At 41.6% G+C, this 23368-nt stretch overlaps 1 protein-coding gene across 1 annotated transcript; it reads left to right on the forward strand.

Annotated features, from left to right (window-relative positions):
- Nucleotides 1-2090: 2090 nt before the first annotated feature.
- On the forward strand, nucleotides 2091-21431 carry LOC118782654 (adhesion G protein-coupled receptor E3-like). The gene is made up of 14 exons (XM_036536066.1): nucleotides 2091-2096; nucleotides 2211-2234; nucleotides 2581-2646; nucleotides 3140-3263; nucleotides 4561-4674; nucleotides 5000-5181; nucleotides 5845-6006; nucleotides 7798-8004; nucleotides 9380-9612; nucleotides 9959-10025; nucleotides 10123-10214; nucleotides 10516-10678; nucleotides 11050-11154; nucleotides 21054-21431. The coding sequence occupies exons 1-14, from the start codon at nucleotides 2091-2093 to the stop codon at nucleotides 21429-21431; spliced, it is 1923 nt and encodes a 640-aa protein (XP_036391959.1).
- The last annotated feature ends 1937 nt before the right edge of the window (nucleotides 21432-23368 follow it).

Here is a 23368-nt window from a genome sequence, read left to right on the forward strand (position 1 = left end):
GATGCTGGGACATACTGGTGTGGAATCAGAGGTCAGCTTATTGATGTCTTCACCGAAGTTGACCTTATTGTTAAAAGAGGTAAGTGTCAGTCATCCTGGATGCCATCAGCACTTCAAAAAAAAATTAAGCATTTAAACAGCAGTTAAATCTAACTTTGATACCTATGCTGAGGTATTGCTGAGAGTAGAGGAAGGTTAGACTCTAATTCCTGTTCTTCTGCTTGAATAACCCCACGTATTACACCCTACACTCCGTTCTACATACTGCATCATTTACACACAAGCAATGTGCTGCACATGCGTTTCAAGTGGGCTCAATTTAACCACTCACTGTGGTACATCACAATCTGACCTAACAGTGGTTTAAGCAGGAAAGCCTGGAGCTACGTAATGCCAGGTCCACATTCTCTTCAGTAAAGTGAAATAGCACAGGACTCATGAATGATTCAGGAAACACTGAGCAGAGTTGCTTTGCTTTCAGTTTACGTGAGGTACTGTAGTTTCAGCAAATGGTTAAGCAAAGGCTTTTTTTTTTCATAAAAATGAAACATTTCAATAACAGGCCTTTTCTTTGTTTTTACTGATTTACAGAGAATGTCGTTTTTGGATATATTTTTTCTGTAACTTTCTGTATGCTGAAAGCATTTTGCAGAGGCACGTCGCCCTGCACTGTAGAGCTTAGACTGATATTGTGCATATAGACTGACAGTATGGCAGAGGAGGATCATGTTGTTTGATTTTGTTCACTCTTATGATGCCAAGGTGGGATTCAGTTAAAGCAAATTTGGACACGTGCAGTTTAATGATGTTTATGGAGTGGTTAATTTTTTCTGTACTCATCAGCAGGTGAACTGCTGAACTGAAAAAGGCACTGACACAGATGTAGATGTTGATATAGATGCGGTCATGTTTTCAGATGTCTGCACCAGCTAAGCTTATTTTATTTCCTGCTTCCTTGTCTGAGTGCATGGAATAAAATAATGTAATTGAACAGAACTGTGAGGAAATGCGTGTTCCACAGATCAGAGCTCTTGTCTCTGCTGAGTGCATTGAGTAGATATACAGTTAAACGGGAACAGTATCTTATTTTGACTGATATATTGTTGTATACTTGGCTTCCCTTGTTTAATCAAATTACAAAAATTAACTTGTGGTTGGGCTTGAATGGAGTTAATCTCACACTCACTGGTTTGAGAGTGTTGTTAGCCTGCTCTGACACTGTTACTCATTTAAATTGGATGGATACACTTCTTTTTTCTTATACTGGAAGTCGCTCTGGATAAGAGTGTCTGCCAAATAATTGTATTGTAATGCAATGTAATTTGCAAATTTGATTGTACATTACTCACAATCATAAATCACAATAATGTTGATAACTAGGCTGTACATGCAGGTGTACGGGCGGGGAGCGGGCCAGGGCTAGAACACAAGGACAACAAAAGCACATGGACAAGGAAAACAAAAACACAACAGTTAAGGAGGCGGAGCATATTGGGTTCTTTGGCTTGTCGTAGAAGAACACTTTATGGATCTAGGTAGAACCTAATCTCCAAGAAGAACTTCTTTGTAACCCTGTGTAACACACACACACACACACACACACACTTGTGGATGATATTACATTTAGCACACTCTTATTCAGTAACAGTGAACTCACATATTAGCTTGCTATGATATCCTAGACAGCTATTGGTGCTACCTGAAACTCATTGATAGCCAGATGATTTTACAGCTAGCACTACATAATTTGCATTCAAGCTTAGTTGTTGAGTGATTTGAATTTGTGGCCATTATCACAACTTAACTTGTAAATGAATTAACAACTATGTGATTGCATTCTGTTCTGTCAATGGTTACATTGTCTTTCATCCAGAATATGACACAAAAATTTATCAGTCACAGATTTCTTTATTGGAAATATAGTTTCACTTAGTTTTGATCACCATAGGAAAATTATTAATGATCAGTGATCAATTCCCAGAGCCAGTCTGTCAGGATGGTTTAGATTACAGTGTGACACTGCATATTTATTACTTTTGACCTGGGACAGTCATGTGATGTTGTCACGGTTGTCCTTCTTGTGGGTCTTAATGGAAGTGCAGTCCTGAGCTCCAGTTCCAGGTTTTACTACATTCCTCCTCATTACCTGCATTCACTGTCTCTGGACAGACAGGTCTGTGTTTGAACTGAATGTATTACTTGTGTTCCAGGTGGGACAGAGGGAGAAGGAGAATGTAAGGTGAGAGCTTTCATTCTGTGGGAGGGAGGTTGGGGTCCAGACAGCAGGGAGTAAGAGTGTGAAAAAGGACCAGAGACAAAACTCCTGCTTGCATTGTCTGCATCACTGCTATATGAAATTGCAAATATTTGCAAGCATTGTACAAATATTTGTGGGTTCCCTTGGTTTGCATCTGAGTGGATGCTGTTCCTCACTTTGAGGGAATCATATTAAGGAACTAACAGACATGAATCTTAGCGCAACACTGTGTGCCTGCAAGAAGTTTTGTCAGGGCTGTGCGCCCTCTCTAGCTGCAGAAATCCTCCCCCACATGATCAGCTCTGCTTGGTCGTCTCTTCCAGGGTAAATCAGAGGAGCAGTGCCAGCTGGACTCTCTGGATAATCTGCTAGACAACAGCAGCTCACTGGTACTTCCATCCGAAGTGAATTCAGTATTTCCTGCCATATTTACTGTGCTGTGTAGTTCTGCACAGATAGTGGCAGCCATGCTGCAGTGGAAGGATGCTTCCTCTCTGTCTTTTTCTTTACCTTTTTCTTCTTCCACACCCTCCCTCCTTCCCTCTTCCTCTGTGTGTCTGTGTGTCTGTGGAGACTGAGGGTCTCACTGGGTAGGAAAAGTAGCGGCAGAAGCCATGCTGGTTTATTCACTGATGTGTCACCAGAATATTATTACCTTTCTGTTGTGCTTTTGGTATATTTATATTATTATTGCTGGGCCATTCCTATGTTATATGTACAGTGTAACTGTCATGTTAAAGTTTTATCATTGTTGTGTTATTACTGTGTATTACCGGCATTGTTGCTGTTATTAGTGTGCTATAACACTGTTATTACCCTGTTGTGCAGCCACAGGAAACGTTGTTGAATGTGACTCTGCGTGCGGTGGATCTGCTGTCTCAGTGGAAGGGGGAGGTGGGAGAGAAGCAGATAGATGTTGCACTGAAGATCCCAGAGAAGCTGGCGTTAGCGCTGGTGAAGCCCACGCAAACCCAGAGCAGCTGCAACCTCTCTACCGAAAAACTAGGTTTGTACCTAATGATGTCCTTGAGCCTGTGGGTGTGGTCATCTGACCTGAGCCCACTTTTCGGTTGACCTTTTGATCCTTTGCTCCAATGGCAAACAGATCCTAAGGCTTTCCCAGAGATCACTGTGTGTTCAGGGCTGGATCTCAGTGAGCCTTCAGTTCTGTTCACTTAGGCTTTATGTTTAGCAGGTCCAACTATGATGTCCTTTCCCAGTAATCTGCTGCTGTAGGTCATATGTGGAAGAGCTATGTTGGTTCTGGTGTGTTTTTTGTAGTAAATAGAGGATTGATGTGACAGATCAGGGCAGGGCTGAGTGAGGGCTCAGGTGTTTTTACGCTGTGAAGTTCACCTCAACGCAACATCCCTTACCACTCATGCAGGAGCATCAAAGCAAAATTCATGCAATCCGCCAAGACACCCGCATGTAGCCAGCACAAGAAAAACAGAGATAACTCATTACTTTACACTACTGTCATTTAGCCGAGATTGTTATCTATATATACTCAAGTACATTTACCTAACTGGTCTCATGGGATATACATACCTCTGAACACGTTTTTGCAGAGCCACTAATACGTACTCTCAGGTGCATTTTGCCGCAGTTTCGAAAAACAAATGTCCACTGTGGGGGATAAAATCCAGGCTGACATTTACAGTGACAGTGGCTAAACTGCAAGCCAGCACATTTAAAAAAGAAGATTCAAACTGAAAGTCAAGGTAACTTGATAAAATTAAATAAGAAGGTTAATAAAATGAAACAGGCAGCTCAAATTTGATAGCAAACTGCCTGACTTGTTTGTATAGCAAGAACCATTAAACCAGTCCCACAGCCCTATCACAGGAGTGCCCCAGGGATCCATTCTTGGTCCCCTCCTGTTTTCCTTGCCCTTCTTGACTCAATAATATCCTCCCATGGATTCTTCTTCCACTGCTATGCTGATGATGCACAACTATTTCTCTCCTTCTCACCCACTGATGTTCATATCAACACAAGCATGGATGCACGCCTCAGTGACATTTGGACATGGATGAACACTCAGCAGGTCAAACTCAATTTAGCCAAAAATGAGCTACTGTATATGCCTGCTGTATTCTCCCTGTTCAAGGATCTCACCATAACCCTTGATAGAGTAGCTGCTACGTTAGTGGCAGCCATTGGGGATCCGAATAAAGAATAAAGAATTACACAGTGAAGTCCCATCCCAGACCAACAATCTTGGTGTAGCCATGGATAACACTCCCTGTTCATTTACAACCAACAAATTCATTATCACGTTTTTATTGCCTTTCTGTCAGAGGTGCAAACATTCGCCATTGGGCCAGAAGCCAACCTGACAGAAACACCTCAGCTAAAAGCCAGAGACAACGTTTTGAAAATTGATCTACCCGGCATTGCCAAGAACAACAATGGTGAGGCGACAGTACACTCCCTAGCCAAACTCTTCTTTACTCAGATTTTTTGATCCTTTTATTGCTATTCTTTTTATGATCTTTTTTATCTATTTTCACATCACACTTTGCAGTGTGTGTAACTGGTATGATATGTCGGTTTTTTAAGGAAGCCTTTCTTCTTTAACGTGTTGTCAAAAATCATTTCTTTATCTGGTAAACATACATGACCACATATAGCTGCACAAGACAGCATTATACCACCAAACGATTATGCATGAAGGTTATGCTCTTTAGAAGTTCTGAAGTTTCTGATTTGTGTTGGTTCTGTTGGTCTGTTCTGCAGGTTCTGGAGCAGTGGTCTTCATAGCCTACGTCAACATGGAGGACGTGCTGAAGGCTGAATTCTTCCACAAGGAGAGAAAGACCAGCAAGACCATGATGTCCAGTGTCATCTCTGCCTCCCTCCCCAATACCAAAAACACAGCGCTGCCTGAACCGGTCAACTTTACCCTGAGACACCTCACAGTGAGTCTTTGCTCCATCCATACCCCTCACTGGCCCAGAATAACACACCATCTTTAGCCCTTCCTCATACTCACCTAACATTAATACGCAGGAAACAAAACTTGGTCTTTATATTTTCATTCCCTTTACTGACCCCTCAAAACAAACTGACTTTATACCTTCACCCCTCTCTTACTGACCGCTAATAACACACTAGCTTTAGACCTTTTCTATGCACAGCTGTCACTGACATCCAATAACATGCTGTCATCCTTCCTCCACCACACTCCTCACTGACTCCCAATAACTCACTGAATGTGTCCTTCTCCACTCATCCTTCTCATTAACCCTAAAGTAACTTTAGTTCTTCATTCACACCTCTGTCTGTAATAACTTACTTATTTAATCATTCCCCATCCGTACCCCTCACTTACCCCCGCAGTTAAATACTACATTTACTCATCACCCATTATAGTTTCTCAATGACCCCTAATGACACTTAGTCCAATAACTTCAGTCTTTACTCATTCACACCTGAAGCTGTAGGACTGTGGGACCAGGGTTGAATGCCTCTGCTGCAGCTTTTGATGTTGTCTCAGTCACTGTAGTCTCTGGTTTGCATCAGTGGGACCCATTGATTGGGATTTTGATTTGGTGTGTGCTGTGCCTCCCTCCCTTTCTCAGCAGGTGGACCCTGAGAGTAATCTCACCTGTGTGTACTGGAATCATAACGGGTGGATCGTGGATGGCTGTGAGGCCAGAGAGACCAACGCCACTCACACCGTGTGCACCTGCAACCACCTGTCCACCTTCGCCCTCATCATGCAGACGGACAGACCACCTGAGGTGAGGAGCGAGGGAGACGACCAAACCAGACTCATGTGGTTCCCCAGCTCAATCCAAATTTGTGTGTCTATTCAGTGTTTATGAGGTTAAACTGTTACTGAGGTTTATCCGTCGGTAAAATTCTATTTGATATGCACTTTTAATAAAGAAATAAGTGCTTAAGGGAGTATATTTTGTGGAAATATTTCATATGAATAATTACATAAAATATATAAAATACTTTAGCACTCAGTTGTTGACTGACCTCTAGGATGAGACAGAGATGTCTTAATGAAACACCTTACAGGTACATACATTTAGCTTTTGAGAGGACCATTGTGAATACAAATGTTAATAAATAGAAATTGGGAATTTTCCCCTCGGTGCCATTGTGGTAGCCAAAGATAAATTTATCTTAATCCTCTCAATCAAATCTTTTTTGCCTAATGGAATTGTGCTCACCTGATAGGAAGAAACTCAGCTGCAACTCGTTCAGAGCATAAGCAGTTACTAACAGCTGAAGCAGAGGAAAGCTTAGGAGATAAATTCCATGAATCTCTACATGTGTTCTTTTAAAGAAATGCTGCTGTTGAGATTAGAGGTAAACAAAATGCTCTGTAACAGAAAGGTAGCAAACTATGTCCCTTATGAGCAGCTGGTAGGGTGAGTGTTGGCTTAATTTGAAACAACAAAAATAAATCAAAAATGAAATATTTTACTGCATTGGCCTGTATCAAGACTTGCAGTTTTATTCAAGGGGAAGTAATACTTGGAAAAAGATGGTGGTTTTTAGGTTGGAATTCAGAATTCCACTGATAGGAAAAAAAATCTTGTTTTTGTTTTATTCTGATATAGAACTTTAGGTAGTTAGAATCATGACCTCACCTCCTACTGATTGCACCCCAGTGACGCCTTTTTAATGGAGATGATGGAAATGTAAGTGTTTGTGCCTTGCATCAGCTGGTGCTAACAAAATATTTCCCTGAAAACCCGAATTCCTGTTTTTTAACCCCCAGAACCCAAAAGCCACCATTTTTACGTCACCAGTGGTCTAGTTGTTTACTTCTAAAAGTCACGGTTCACTTCTGTTCAATATCTCGTACATTTCAGCATGTAGAAGCGTTTCTATGCACTGGAAGGAGTTGTCTTACATGCTGTTCAATCAGATGTCAGTACAGAACTTGATTTTGTACAAGAAAGACTTAATCTCTGCCTATTGGTATCTGCAGTGCATTCATAGGTGTCTCTCTGAGCTCAGCTAAACATGTGAATGAAAAGACCAAATTTGATGATTATTGAAAACTTTTGTTTTCATCAGCTGTAGTACAGCAATATGAACTGATTTATCATGACATCTGTTTAATGGCAGTGACTTAAAATTCATGTAGTTATGTGTTGTTGTTTTGACTTGATATTATTTCAGTATTTATGTAAATAGTTATTTATTGTTGCGGTCTGTAGTTGGTCTACATGCATGTCAATATTTATGTAAAAGGGTATTTATTGTTTGCAGAGTGTTTAAATAAAAAAAAAAGTTTCATCAAACTTTCAATATTTTTAACAAACAAAAAATATTTTATTTCAGATAAAAGGTTAAATAAAATTTAGTATGTAGTGGTTCCAGGTGGTATTTTCCGTTTATACCAGTTTCCACTGAAAGATATGATACATGGCATCTGACGATAGCTATTGTAGATCATGAACAATCTGCCTAAAATGGAGGCTAAAACCTTAACAAACATTGAAAATAGGTCAGGGTTTATAGGGTTTTGAAGTGTTAGAATGATTTCTGTGATTGATGGCTGTTTCCAGGATGACATCATCTTGAAGTGGATCAGCATGATTGCATTGTCGGTGGGACTGCTGATTCTGGCCCTGGCCATCCTGACCTTCATCCTCTGTCGCTGGAACCCTAAAGTCAGCAACACAGCACGCCTGAACCTCTCCATCTGCCTCTTCCTGGCCCACCTGCTCTTCCTGCTGGTGCAGAGTTTCCTCTTTCACATCCAGAAGCACAAGGTTCTCTAATTACAGCTCCCAACATTTACCTCATATCAGAGACCTCATCACTGTGTGTAATTTCAGTGCCGGCTACCTCCTCAGTTCTTTACTCTTATCATGACATCATGACGAGAACTAAGCATACGAATATGGGACATTGACAGACAGTTTCTTTGATTGACAGACAGTTTCTTTGGCTCCACTGGTCTGTCTGTGGCCTGTCCTAGCCTGACTAGACAGATGCATCTGGGCAGACAGGTTATGTAATCACCTCCATCATAAATTGGAGTTCATGTGAAGTGGGCAGGGTTTGCATTATATAACGCAGAGGAGGTGGTCCTCCACCTGCATTTCCACCTTTCATATATACATTCATACAGTAAATATGGAGATTATTCAGTACTTTGTACTGAAATATTGGTTTTGGATGACTTCATGACAGTCTGTCAACAAGTGGAATAATGGGCAATCCTATAGCACAGCGACCCATTTGATCCAAAGATGCTTATACTTGCAACTTACAATTGCTTTGGTAACGTGATGTTAAACAGAAAATGTTACAATATAAGTAAAATATAACTACACAAGGTATTGAGTTTGACAAGTTCCCTTAGTATTTCGTGGACTGAAGCTAACATTAGTGTTTTTATGTATCATGTTTTGCATCGATGCATTCCTTTACAAGAGCAAATGTAACACCTACTTGCTGGATGAATAATTCAGCACTTGTTAATTCCAGTGATACATACAATTGAAATCAAATGTTGAACTTATGTTGGGCTTATGTACTGATATCGAAGGTGACATTATTACAGACACTTTAACTGGACTCTAGTGTTTAAACTATATAAATCATTTAAAGTATGGTATAATCCGTAATATATCACATCATTGTATCTTATATCTCACATCTTAGACACCTTGCCTCATAGTTAATTGCAAGTGTTACTTGTTGTCCATCACAAATACTATGGTGAGTTCATTGATTACTAAAATGAATGAAAGTGAAAAAAGATTTGTAAAAAGGATTTGTATTGTTAAAATTAGCACTTGCAGTTATTTTAACATAACTTTTTACATAAATGTTACAGGCAACCCTAGACTGAATGTAAGGGGGTGTGTATAGCATTATACAAGGTTTGCATTTTTTCACCATCAATGATGGTGGTGGTAATGATGATGATGATGATGATGATGATGGTAATAACGGTGATGGCATCAGTGATGATGGTGGTAATAACGGTGACGGCATCAGTGATGATGATGGTAATAACGGTGATGGCATCAGTGATGATGATGGTAATATCGATGATGGCATCAGTGATGATGATGGTAATAACGGTGATGGTATCAGTGATGATGATGATGGTAATGATGATGTGTCCCTCCTCAGCTGGTGTGCGCAGTGATCTCGGGCGTGCTGCACTTCCTCTTCCTGTCCAGCTTTGTGTGGATGTTCCTGGAGGCTCTGCAGCTCTTCCTGCTGGTGCGCAACCTGACAGAGGTCAGGATTATACAGAGGGAGGGAATTCACTGCGGCTTCCTGCTACTGATTGGCTACGGCATCCCCTGCCTGGTGGTGGGTGTGTCTGCAGGAGTGGTTCCCGATGGATACGGCAGTGACCAGTAAGCACAGAGAGGGGTGGCGCCAAGTGCTTGGGGCGGGGCATTTACAGGGTGACCTACTATTGTTCTCGACCCAGCAGATTTTCTTGAGTAGAATTTCTGTTATTTGCAGATCAGAGAGAAATTAACTGGTTCGCAAGCCATTGATTACAGTTCGCAAGCCATTGATTACAGTACTGGTAGTGGACAGCTAGCAGCATTATGGGCAGCATTTATGTAGACATTGTTCTGGATCAGCCTGGAACTGTTCTTCCCTGGTGTCATGGTTCTGGATTTGATTGGATTGATTTATAGGCTTGGGTTTCCTTTGTCTTCCTCTTGTAATTTTGAGTCTGGTTGATCGTAGATGCTGGCTGAAGACTGATGAGGGCCTCATCTGGAGTTTTCTGGGGCCAGTGTGTTTTCTCCTTGCAGTAAGTGCTTTACTTATCTGTTTGATGTCTGTTTCCAGTTGAAGTCTGACTCTGTTTAAACTTTTGATGAAAATACACCATTGTCTGACCTGCATAGGTGAATGTCATCCTCTTTATTACCATCATGGGATACCTGTGGTTCACTGTAGCTCGCCGGAACAAGGAAATCTCTCAACTGAAAGACACCAGGTAGGGAAAGACAGGTACAGAAATGAGAGGACAGGTGCAGGTAAAAGAGAACAGATATAGATGAAATGTACAATTATACTACATGATACAATACAGGTAGGAAGAGACAAGTACAGGAAAAAAGGACATGTACAGCTATGAGATTTGAATTTTTAGGTAGATCACAACAGATAGAGATAATACAGTTGCAAGTAAAAGAGGAAGTCAAAAAACAAAAGAACAGCTAGGGGTGTTAGAGAATAGACACAGGTGTCAGACACTGCTGTTGCAGGCCCATCTCTCTCTCTGTCTCTCTCTGAAGGATGATGGTGGTTAAAGCAATATTGCAGTTCATCATTCTTGGTTGCCCCTGGATATTCGGCTTCTTTGTGAATAGCAGCAAGGTGCTGGAGTATCTCTTCCTGCTTATAACCTCCCAGCAGGGCACATTCATCTTCCTGGTGCACTGTGTCTTCAGAAAAGAGGTGAACACCCACCTGTTCTACCCACCTGTGCCCCTGTTCCCCACTCACTGTCCTGGTACCAGTCTGCCTTACCTGCTTACCTAACTTATCTTTTATTGCTTCTTTTCACCTCTATATCTGATGTCGCTTATCCGTTTTTCTGCCTTTGTACCACCTCTTGTGTTACCATTTTTACCTCTCTAACCAATAACCCACCCCACTTACATATCTAGATCCCCCCCATATGGTCTCGTCTCTGTATCTAATCTGTACATCCTATCTCCTCTGTCTCACCTGAATCTCACTCCCATCTCATTTATATTCCCAGACTTACTTGTCTCGCCCAAACCTGTGCTCCATCTCACCTTTACCTCCTCCTGTGTGTGTTGCAGGTTCAGGAACAGTACAGGCAGTGGTGGAAGAACATCTGCGGTTCCAAGGATCCCTCTGAGTCGTCCCACTCATTTACGACATTCACAACGTCCCAGACCGCCACAGTGAGTGAAAGCTGACAGAAACCAAGTGCCATTAACTGCTCTGCAGTGGAAAGGGCCTTTATCCAAGCTGTATCTTGTAATGTACCCATCATGCACTGAGAGAGGAATCAGATTTTTCCTGCACATTAGTAATGCAGCAGTCTTGGATGGGAGGCTTCCTCTGTGCTGCTGTAATGTTTCAGATTCTGTGCTATGATGAATCCTCTGTTAGGGATTTCTCTCCTGCCTCCAGGATCTCCAGCACTTTCCCTGATAGAGCAAAGTTTCTTTCCCAATGAGGTTCATTAACAGAAAAGCAAATGCAGCTCTGTAAACCTGTCATTAGATCCAAAACCCACCAGAAAAGATGTACAGTCAACTCCCAGTTTTCCATGAGTGGATTAACCATGACAGCATCAACACAACATTTGTTTAGTGGGTTAGTGTTATTATTGCTTAATTGTCATTGGCTATCAGCAATCCCTCTGTAGCAGCCCTTGGATCTAGAGAGTCTCAACTGATGTGTTGGGTTTCTTTATTTAAGTTCATCACAGCAACAGTTCGTTCAAACGGCAACTTTAATCCATATCGTCGAATCACCATACAGCACCGTGAAAACTATATCAAAACATACAAACAACTAACTTCACAACCCTGTTCCACAGTCAAACTCATTATATGAAAATATCAACAGCGGCAAAGTTTAGCTACATTGTACAACAATAAAATCGTTCACACGTTTCCATGGTTATACATTTTAGGAAATGAATGAATGATAATCCTTTCTTCCGTTGTTAAACGTGTGTCAATTCCAATCAGTTTTACAATTTTACAGAATCCACATAGAAATAATGTAGGCCCAAACAAATCAGCATCTACCATTCAGACCCGCCAGCCAACTTTTAAAGCTCATCTCACCTGATGCAAAACTATGGTGTCACCAGAAGGACAATTTTCAATGCTACAGGTGTACAGGATTTCCAGTCAATCAATGCGTGGGAAACTGTAAGCACCATCAGGAAGAGCAAGACTTATATCAACTCAAAGCCAATGAGGAACTTAGAGGAGCAAAAATCATCACTGTTTTCATCACCTGACACACCACACAAGCTAGAGGTTAAATCTGAGAAAAAACATGAACATTTTCACATTGGACATTAAATTTGGCACCACATCAAGAATATACTGAAAGCCGTTATTATGTTGGTAATGGCATATTAAAGCCATAGATCTTTTCCAGGGAGCAGTATCAGGGGACTATACCATAGTTCCTAACCACGCTCCGAGTTCATTTGTCCTGCTAATGATTGTCTCTTTCTTTTGTCTTGCAGAAGTGAGAGTCCGTACTTTAAGGAGTCGGATTTGAGAAGCCATCTGACTCTGTGCCTTTTCTCATGAGCCTGTCCCAATATAAATTTTGGAATAAAAAATGCCCTTTACCTGAAAGCATTTACACTGAAAATATTTCTACTAATTGTACATTTAGAATGCACTTTGAAAGTTCATCTGCTCGTTGTTTCTGTGTTGAATTAAGTAATTAGGTGAATTATTTAGTTTCTATTTCAGTATAAAGATACTGAGCATGAAAAAGCCATTTAATGATGCAGTGTCTTTTTTTCTTTTATTTTTATGCAGTGTTAATAACTTGTTGATTCTGTGTATCTGTATGTACTCAGAGGGTTTAATATTACATGTGGTAGGGCAGCAGTGTAGCATAGTGATAAGAAAAGGTTGCTGGTTCGATTCTCTGCTCGAGCATTGCTGCTTTAGCCTTGGCGAAGATCTTTAACCCACAATCGATTCAGTTAATCTCATGTATAAATGGAAAAACTGTAACCTTTGTAAATTGCTCAGGATAACAGCATCTGCAAAATGACAATAATGTAATTTAATGTCATATAGTGTCATTGTCTGATCAGCGATTATTGATGACAGACAGATCCTGACCAAGTACAGGCTCAGTGACCACACCCTAGTGATTCCTCCTACATTGTAATAACTTGCAAGCAATTAGAGACAAATACGATGAAGAAAAATTGTTCTGGGGGAGGGAAACACTGCACCTTTAGCAGCATGGTACGTATCAGAGTGCCACAGCCTATATGTGTGTGATTCTGTGTTTGTGTATGGATTTATTTTTGGTTAATTGTCATTTTATTTTGCATATTTATGTGAAAATTGCTTTGGCATTACTGTGCATCTGTATGGCAATGCAAATAAAGCTGGTTTGAATTGAATTGTTTGGAGTGGAATTAGCCTGAGCTCTCTGTGCAGTCAGGGTCAGCTGATGGCAAAGCCCAGCCGTGAGCGTGTCTTGGATTGAGCACCTTCCCTGAGGGAGGGCAGTGTAGCATAGTGGTGAGGAGCAGGGCTTGTAACTGAAAGGTTGCGTTGAGCCCAAAATGTGCAAAAATGTTATCCATGAGGAAATACATATGTATAACAGTATTTACTTGCATATACAAATCTTACACCTGTGCATACACATTTGTAAAACTCTGTCTACCACATAGTGTATTCATCAACCCAATGCCAACTAACGCAATCGCCCAGATACATTTACTTTTACATTTATTCAATTAGCAGACGCTTTAATCCAAAGCAACGTACAAAAGTGCATATAGTGGGCAAACAACAGGCACAAGGGAAAGATGTGTACAGATAACATCACACACACTAAATGGGTATTATTCCAAAAGCATATGACCACCTAATGATGACAGAGGCAAAGACACTGATAAAGACTGAGACCTTCTGCAAGTTCAGGTTTAAAATGTCCTCTGCTACAGGTGATTGCACTGTTCAGCCGTTTGCCCACTTTAAGGTGCACCTAGCTTGATTTAAAAGTAAATGTTTATTGTGAAAAAATGAATTCATTCAGAATATGTATTCAGTACTGGGGTAGCCTGCTACCTCAGACACATATTAACTTACTTGTGTTGTAAAAAGCGCTATACAAATAAAAATGAATTGAATTGAATATTAGTATAACGTTATTACATTTCATTACATAAATCTGTAATGATGCAGATCATCTCACCATGATCACTCTTTTAATCTGTCCAGCTCTACTTTACTGCAGACGACTCCCAGCTACTGGTTAATTTCTCTCTTTCCTAAGTCATCTATACCCTCCCCTTGCCCCTCGGGAATCTCTGAGGGGGCAACAGGTCTCTCTGTTCATTAAAATGACTAAAACACAGAACATGTACAGTCTTCTAATTTCTTGAGTCCTGGTTTTACTAACCCCTGTTAGTTTTAGCTGATACCACAGAGCAAGTCCTGCATTCTGACACACAGAAACATCACAGCTGCAGATAGTGGAAACACACCCTGTGTCAGTTATCAAGAAGTGTGAGTCTGATGCAAAAAAACATGTCTCTAATTCCTCTTTCTCTCGAAATCTTATCAATGAACTGCACACCCTTCCACTTAAAAAAAAAAAAAAAACTGAGGCGTCTGGGGGTCACTGTACACAACCCTGACACATTCTTGCATCATATGTCTTCTGTGGTTACTTTCAGCCATTACTTTCTGAAGCATATTCCAGCCACCTCCTTGTTAAGACTTTGGCCAAAGCCCAAAGCCACAGCTCTTGCTGATTACTGATATCCTCTCATTGCTTTCCTTCCTGCTTATACTTGTGCATTCTCACCTTTCGTTTTCCCTGCTCCCTGACATCACAGCGCCCTCCACTGGTTTCCTATTGCTGCAAAGTCTTTGATCTTTTTTACCTTGCTTACCTGTGTTATCTGACCCTTGTGCTGAGGGAACGTGAGGGAAAATTTGCCATGGGGTTGGGTGGATGTAGCATCTGTGGTGGGGCAGGGCAATCACTCTGAACATTAAACATTAATGCCATATTTATTTATTTTAATTTTAATTTCATAAAAATGTTGTTTTGAAACTTAAGCCCCTTTCCGTTGAAAGTTGGCTTGAAAGACACTTGTCTTGAACCTGAGTTTTATCAGGTGCGATGATGGGTCAGACCTCATAATGACTTCTGTTTTTACCTCCAGGCTTACTAAGAATATGAGAAAATCAAGGATTCGAACCAACACCCATGCGCTGACCCAGTGTGCATTAAAAAAATAAAGTTTCAGAGACGTTTAGATTTAGACAAATTTAGATAAATATTGCGGGACAAATATGGATAATTACTACATAACATTGAAACAGCAACGCCTTTAAAAAAAACACCAGTATATATAAAAAAGGTGATTTCAAGCTTTCTGGAGACAGAAAGCATACAGAGATTCACTGAGACAGACGGACAAAAACAGACACACAGAGAGACAGACACACAGAAAAAGGCCACTGCTTCACTGACATTCCCTCTGGGCAATACAGTGTCAGCACAGCACTGCACTCAGTGAAGCAGTGACCCAGGGACTCCAGCAGGGGGCGCAGTGTGCATGTGAGTGAGGGAGAGCAGAGACAGAGAGGAGGGAGGGAGCTGGGAGAGGGGGAGGAGGAAGAGGAAGAGGGCGGGGCCATGTCTCTCCACACACAGCTGCTGACACTCTGAGCTGCAGACTGATGTGAAGACTGAACTGAACAGAGGAGGAGAGAACAAACTGAGACAGAGAGAGAGAAAGAGAAGGAGAGATACTCTTTAAGGGAAAGGACTGGAGGCACTAGGAATAACTGGGAGTAACTGGGAGCCAGAGCTCAGCATGAGGAACCTCCTTATTGTCACCTTCTGTCTAACAGGTAAATTCTGTCTGACCTCAGCGTTACTATACTCAACATATTTCAGTTCAGATTATGGAGTACTAAACTCATTTCACTCAACACTGATACTGAACAGAGTTTCACTCAATGCCATATTACTAAACAAAGTTCAACTCTATATTACTGAGTAGTTTTACCCTCAGCAGCATTATATTCAAACTGTATTCCTCAACACTGCTGCGCTCAATATGCTTCACTCATTGTTATGTTATTTAACATTGTTGCCTTCCACACTGTATTTCTGAAAAACTTGATATATTACACTGACTGTTGTATTGTAGAGTGTAACATTGTAACATTGTTACACTCCACAATACTGTGCTCTATTACGCTGAACATCATTGTAATTAAAACTGCTACGGTGTGTTACTGACCACTGTAACAGTCCACAGTTCTAGTGTCTTTTACTATGATCTTTATTAGCTCTACCACTCACTGACAGCTTTATGAAATGCCAACAGCTGTATGTGGTATTTGCATAGTAAGTGTTTTTTAGATGATTATACTCTGTTGTTTGATTTTTCTCAGGTGTGTGGTGTGTGGTGTTAGGAGAGGTGATCACAGTGAGGGGGTTTGAAGGAGGTAATGCTGAAATCAGGTGTCAATATTCAGAGGGATATGAAGATTACCCAAAGTATCTCTGCAGAGGGGACTGCAGTTGGACGAATAAAGACATTGCAATTCGGAGTGAAGCAGGAAAAAGCACAGCAGAAACAGGGAGATTCTCTCTGTATGACGACACAGCAAGGAGAGTCTTCACTGTCACAATCACTGCACTGACCCTGGAGGATGCTGGGAAATACTGGTGTGGAATAAAAACTGGAGCATTGAAAAGTGGCATCTACACTGAAGTGAGCCTTACTGTTGAGACAGGTAGGTGTTGTAATGTTGTCTAGAATGGAATCCAACACAGTTTTTGTCTTTAAGTTCTTATATACGCAGCTGTATGGTAGTGCTAAGGCATAAGTGAAGGCCAGACTCCCTCTCTCTGCTTCACACACAGCTCCACCCGCAGCAGCCACACCCACACCACCACCTGGAGTCACCGAGGGCAGGGCTTACTCCACAGGTATCTGCACGACCCCCCCTCCTCTCAGTTCTGCCTCAGTTTGGCCAAACCAAAGGAGTCACATACTGTGCATAATGTGTAACTACTAATACTAACTGCTGATAATGTGTAACACACAACTATCAACTGCTGATAAGCCACATTGATATCAACAATGCACATATGGCAGTGTAGCGGCAGTGTGGGCGGCAGTGTAGCATAGTGGTAAAGAGCAGAACTCGTTACCTCGTAAGGTTGGCTGTCCCATTCCCTGCTGGGGCACTGCTGCTGTACCCTTGGGCAAGGTACTTAACCCCCAACAGCCTCAGTAAATATCCAGCTGTATAAATGGATAACATTGTAACTGATGTAGCTCGCTCTGGGTAAAAGCATCTGCTAAATTCCAATAATGAGCAATAATAATGACATACTCTTGCTTCTTGTCTGCACAATGCATCTTTCTCTTTCCTTGATATCCATACACATCCACACTGTTTGGGATTACCCCCAAAGGCGTCTGGGTAATTATCATGTGATGATATATATGTGATCTGTAGCTTAGCATGTATATCTGTAGCTTAGCATGTGTTTCATTCTTTCCCCTCAGTACTGCACTTGGTCAGGTCTCCTCTCCCATCTCTCTCATGTGGCACAAATGTGGATTCTCTGGTTATTTATCACTTCCTTCCGGCTGATTTCCCCACTGTGGGTCCACACTCCAGAGCTTGTTCCGCTTTCTGATGCACACAGAAACACCAGAGGTACAGGTGGCTGCACAGTGTGGTAATTCAGGGAGGCAATTTCATCTGTAAACACTCTCTCTTTCGTCAACACTGCCTTCTCTGCCTTCTGGGGCTGCCTTCTGTTTGACGGAACCATTGCCTTCAAATTTGCCCGAAAGTAGGTATCTGAGTAGGCAGCATTTTAAGGAACTTCTGAAGCTGTACATGACTTAAAAAGGCGGACAGGTTCATACCACTTTAAAGCGCTACCTTGAAAGCTCATTTCGAGAATAGACACGGACTCTTCAGTCTGGAAAAAAAGGCTTAGTTTACGTTGTGCTTAATTTAAATTTTAATTTAAAAAGCACAGACGTGCTGGTGTCCAGCCATCCCTGTGCTGCAATTAACATCTCTGCTGCAACTGCTACTTCAAAGAGGATCTAAAGCAGAGGTCACCCAGAGGTCACTGGAGAGATATCATGTCCTTCATTTCACAATGTCAACACAGGCTTCCAGCGTCCAATCAGATATGACGCGTAGAGCGCTGCGTCCAATCAGATATGATGCATAGAGCACTTGCCAGAGGACTGCAGTCGTCTCAGAACAGGAAGCTTCAGCATTGTGGCCGGCAAACAGTTGATCACTTTCACGTCCGTAACGCTCTTTTTCTGTTTAAATGGTACAGGTTGGTTTCCTCCCAAATTTAACTACATTCTAAACAACATCTCTTTCAGAGACAGCATTCCTGTAACCTGCACTCTGAACTCTAAATCATTGTTCAGTTTCAGGCCATCCACTGTTATGGTGTTCCCCTGCACTCTGATGTCAGCGGATATATTTGCCTGTTTCATTTCAGTGGCAGTGGAGCTGAACATTACAGCGAGCACGGCCACCATGACAACGGACTCTGGTAAAAAAAAAAAAAAAAAAAAAAACTTCTGTTTTCCTGTCAGAAGCAAGTCTGTTGACTGAGGTCAAACAGAGGAAACAGCAGAGAAACCGATCGCTCTGCAGCAGGTGTCTACAGCTGGACTCTCATGATGCAATCCTGTTTGAGCTCTACCATTTTCTGTAACAGTTCTGCACATCTCAGTAAATATATCAGCTGATGTATGATGATGGGTAATCTAGACAGACTCAGGAACAGCCCCCATCACTGACACTGCAATTGCTGTATGAAACATCTGTGTGTCGTCACTGACAGACACTTTACACTCTGGCCTTGTTTCAGCATCCAGTCTTGATAACAGCTTACCCACTGTGGGGTACATCACTGTGGGCCTGAGTGTCACTGTGTTGGTGTTTGGGCTGGTCCTGCTCATATTCCTCAGACAGAAGAAGAAATCCAAGATTAAAAAAGGTAAAAGTCCCCCCCCACCCCCCCGTCACTGCAGTAAAACGGCACTGGCACCTCATCAGCTTCTCTACTTCTTCTTTTCAGGTGACATCATCTGACCCCTTCCTTTCCTCCCTTCTTTGCCTTCTGACGCTTTACATTATTGGCGTTTTAGCAGATGCTCTCATCCAGAGCGACTTACATGGGTTACAGTTTTTACATATTACCAATTTATACAGCTGGATATTTACTGAGGCAATTGTGGGTTAAGCACCTTGCCCAAGGGTACAGCAGTAGCACCCCGGGGGGGAATTGAACCGGCAACCATTCAGTTATGAGTACTGCTCCTCACCACTATGCTACACTGCTCTGAAGTGTGATGAAGCATCTGACAGATTATTGACTATGGATATTTCAATGTTTTATTCTCCATAGTGGTCGTCTCCTCCTCCAACTGGATGAACATGAACGCTGGTGGGGTGAGTGTCTGGCGGGGGGGGGGGGGGGGCTGTAAAAGCAGGGCGTTCCTCATATTCTCTGTAGTAAATATAAAAAGGGAACAGCAGGACCCAGATGGGTTTAGGGTTAGGGCCTGTTTTACCTTTCAGAGTTCCCTGCTTGCTCCTTTTAATATGAAAACAATGTTGTTATCTGCTTCTCAGGGCTGGTTTTCTGTGGAAACAGGGAGGAAGTATTGAGTTTTGCCTTTTCTGAAATGCATTCAGCTGAGAAGATCAGAGGAGATGAAAGTGAGAGGACTGTATGTCACTTCAGACTGTTTGTCAGCAAAGCTGTTAGCGTAGCTGTGGGTGGCAAGTTTTTCTTTCTTTTTAGACCACAAACCAGCAAAGCAATTTGAAACGACCAAGCTGCCAAACAAATAAGAGAGTACCTAAAAGTCTGTGATAGTATATACAGTATACAGTACAGTATATAATACTGTTGAAAACATTGTAGAGCACTTGTAAAGTTTTGCAAAAGGGCGGGGTCAGGGATTTTTCAATACCGAAGCCTGAAATTTCCGTCGACTGGTTCATTTTCACAACTTAACTGTCACATTTTGCAAAGGGTGTAGGTTGTTTTTTTTTTGGAACCCTGAAGATGGGGGTCGACACTGAGCACTCAACTGTTTTAAAGTAGCATTAGCTAATGTAGCTAAACTGTCAAAACTGCCAAACCACACTTAGCCAGCTTGCTAATTACAATTGTGCGACAGTGTTTACAGCTTCAAGCTAGCTAGCTAATGAACGTTTCTAAGCTAGCAAACAGAACCAAGCAAGTATGTAAACCAGTATCCAATAACGCATAATGACCACACAGAGTGAAACTTTGGCTGTCGTTAAACATGTTTCATTTTTATGTAACGTTAGAGTAAATTCATTGCCTTGTGGAGCTGACAACTCTAACTCGGTAGTGTATCGTGCAGAGTTACATTTTCACTTGCACCCTTCCTGTACTGAGCAGAAACAACATTTTTGCTTAAATAAATCGATGAAAAGGTGTACAGTTTCTTCTGGATGCTGCCATCTCTTTATATAAGGAAGGACATTCATTTAAACTTTAGTCATCTATGTTTGCTTGCAAGCTTAGTTATCCTGATTGCTAGCAAGCTAACTCACTCAAATACTTACATCTGCTGAATAGACCCGCCGTTGAGTTTAACGAGCTGTAGTCAAGCACAGCTTATTCTCGGCAGAAAAGCACAGCGAAACGTATTAAAATAGACAGTAGCAGATCATGTATTGTACATATATTACGTAGAAAATTATCACTCTTAAGAGATTTTGACATTTATTTTTGTGTAGGAAAGAAAAAGTTAGGCAAGCAGTGCTTGCCCTGACGCATAATTTACAGTATTCGTGATGCTTTCAAGGCATCGTTAAGTGGTCTATTATAACATTCCAAAAACAAGTGGCCTGAGGGACTGAGGTTTTTTTAGAAACCCGGAACTAAGTAACTAACTAACATCAAGCTGATTTGTCCTATTCTAAATGTGGAACAAGACACTGCAATGTAAGTAATAAGGTAGAGTTTATATTTAGTGTGATCTCCATTGCTTCCACTTCATTTTTTGTGTCAGATTCACCAAGCTGATGGTGACTATGAGGAAATCAAGGATTCAAACCAACAACCACATGCAGATGCTGCAGTCACTTCCATCCACTACACAGCCAGCTCACCCAGAGACCCTTCCGACTCCCTAAACTACGCCACCGTCAACTTCCCCAAACGCCCAGCCTCTGAGGATCAGTCAGCCATCACCCTCACTAAAGACTCCACTGAATACTCCACTGTGAGCTTCCACACAGACCCTCCTAACTCTGATATCTACTCAACTGTCAGCTTACCCAAACAGCACCCGGAGACCATCACAGATGACTCTGCTACCTCTGTCACCGTGAACTTACACATGGACCCTCCAGAATCCACAACATACTCCAATCTCAGACTGTCCTGACACAAAGTCAGTAACATCTGTTCTCTGCTCTGGCCCTCCAGTGGTGGAATGAGCTCCCCATAACAATCAGAACTGTCGCATCGCTGACCATCTTACACGGCAGGCTGAAAGCCCATCTGTTCAGACTGCATTTTGGTTCGACTAACACTGAATGCTACACACTCAGCTGGCTACCTCAAACTCCATACATGAATCCATTGAAACAACTGTGGTGCAAACTCAAGAAGTAATCTGCAAACAAAAACCAAAATGCCAAAACACCAAAAATCTCCAATACAAGTTTTTTTTTCTGTTATATCATATTTAGGTTCTACACAGGAATATGAATAAATGTGGAGTACATTATGCATATATATATATATATATATATATATATATATATATATATATATATATATATATATATATATATATATATATATAGTCTTAATGCTTCAGTATACCAAGACATTTTGGACAATGCTATGCTTCCAACTTTGTGGCAACAGTTTGGGGAAGGCCATTTTCTATTCCAACATGACAAGTAAGGAATATAAAGACATGGTTTGATGAGCTGGGTGTGGAAGAACCTGACTGGCCCGCACAGAGACCTGACCTCAACCCCATCGAGCACCTTTGGGATGAACTGAAACAGAGATTGCGAGCCAGGCCTTCTCGTCCAACAACAGTGCCTGACCTCATAAATGCTCTGCAGAATGCATGGGCACAAATTGCCACAGAAGCACTCCAAAACCTTGTGGAAAGCCTTCCAAGAAGAGTGGAAGCTGTTATAGCTGCAAAAGGGGGAGCAACTCCATATTAATGTATATGTATTTGAATACAATGCCATTACAATGTAACGATCAGGCGTCCAAATACTTTTGTCCATATAAGCACATTTAATGCTAACATATTTTATTTTAAGATTTTTTTAAAGAAAGAATTGCTGAATAACACTAAATGATGCACACTTTGTGAATATATGAACAAACACAACTAAAAGTTTTTTTCCCAAAAGGAGAATACAAGAAAGCAAAGAACAGACATTGGTAATTTCCTGTACAAACAGAACTGAAAAAATAATACTCATAAAAAAATACTCATTGGAATAAATAAATAAGTATCTGGTTTCCTGCTATAAGCCCATGGCTCTTGGCAGTGAGTTAGAGCGTTACAGACCCTTCTCACATGTTACTCGGGGTCACTACAACACTGCTATGTGTGAGAGAGAGAGCAACACAGAGAGCGAAGGGTTAAAGGGTGGTTCTGAGGTGTCATCCTTCCTGAGCACTAAGTACAAAGAACAGCAGCACTGAGGTCTGTTGGTGTAGGGGCTTCATTCTCACTAAGGGTGTGAGACGTTCCAGGTTGAAATACCAGACGAGCCCTTGCTTCATGACATTGAGTTGGCAAATCTCGAATGAATCTGTGTGAGCTTTGCTTGGTCTCTCTTCCAAGGGATGGCGGTGTGATGTAGCAGTAAGGAGCAAGGCATGTAAACAAAACATTGCTGGTTCCATTCCCCGCCTGGACACTGCTGTTTTACCTTTGGGCATGGTTACTAAACCACAATTGCCTCATCAAATATCCAGCTGTATAAATGGATAAAACTGTATGTGAGTCACCTACTGTAGGTGAGTCTCTCTGGATAAGAGTGTCTGCTAAACTACAATAATGGAATGTAATGTAATGTATCTGAGCTTCACACTCATACAAACAGAGACAGAGAATCACACACAGACCTGGCCAGACACATACTGTAAAAACAGAGCCAGTCAGAGAAATGTAGATGATGACAGACACAGACAAAGAAACCCAGACACAGTCAGCGCAGCAGACAGCCAAAGAAAGAGACACAGACGGACAGGAAAGCAGACAGAAAAACAGGAGAAGCGGAGACTGGAAAAGGAGCAGGGACAGAACTGCACTGCGCTCGATGTGACCTATGACCCCCAGCT

Source organism: Megalops cyprinoides, chromosome 1 (genome assembly GCF_013368585.1).
Source record: "Megalops cyprinoides isolate fMegCyp1 chromosome 1, fMegCyp1.pri, whole genome shotgun sequence".
Classification (NCBI taxonomy): Eukaryota; Metazoa; Chordata; class Actinopteri; order Elopiformes; family Megalopidae; genus Megalops; species Megalops cyprinoides.

What these genes read in the sequence shown, in the direction of transcription:
- LOC118782654 (XM_036536066.1), top strand. An exon ending in CCTCTCTACCGAAAAACTAG is followed by an intron (nt 3,264 to 4,560) that starts GTTTGTACCTAA and finishes CCTTTCTGTCAG; the next exon opens with AGGTGCAAACATTCGCCATT. An exon ending in CAACGTCCCAGACCGCCACA is followed by an intron (nt 11,155 to 21,053) that starts GTGAGTGAAAGC and finishes TTTTTGTGTCAG; the next exon opens with ATTCACCAAGCTGATGGTGA.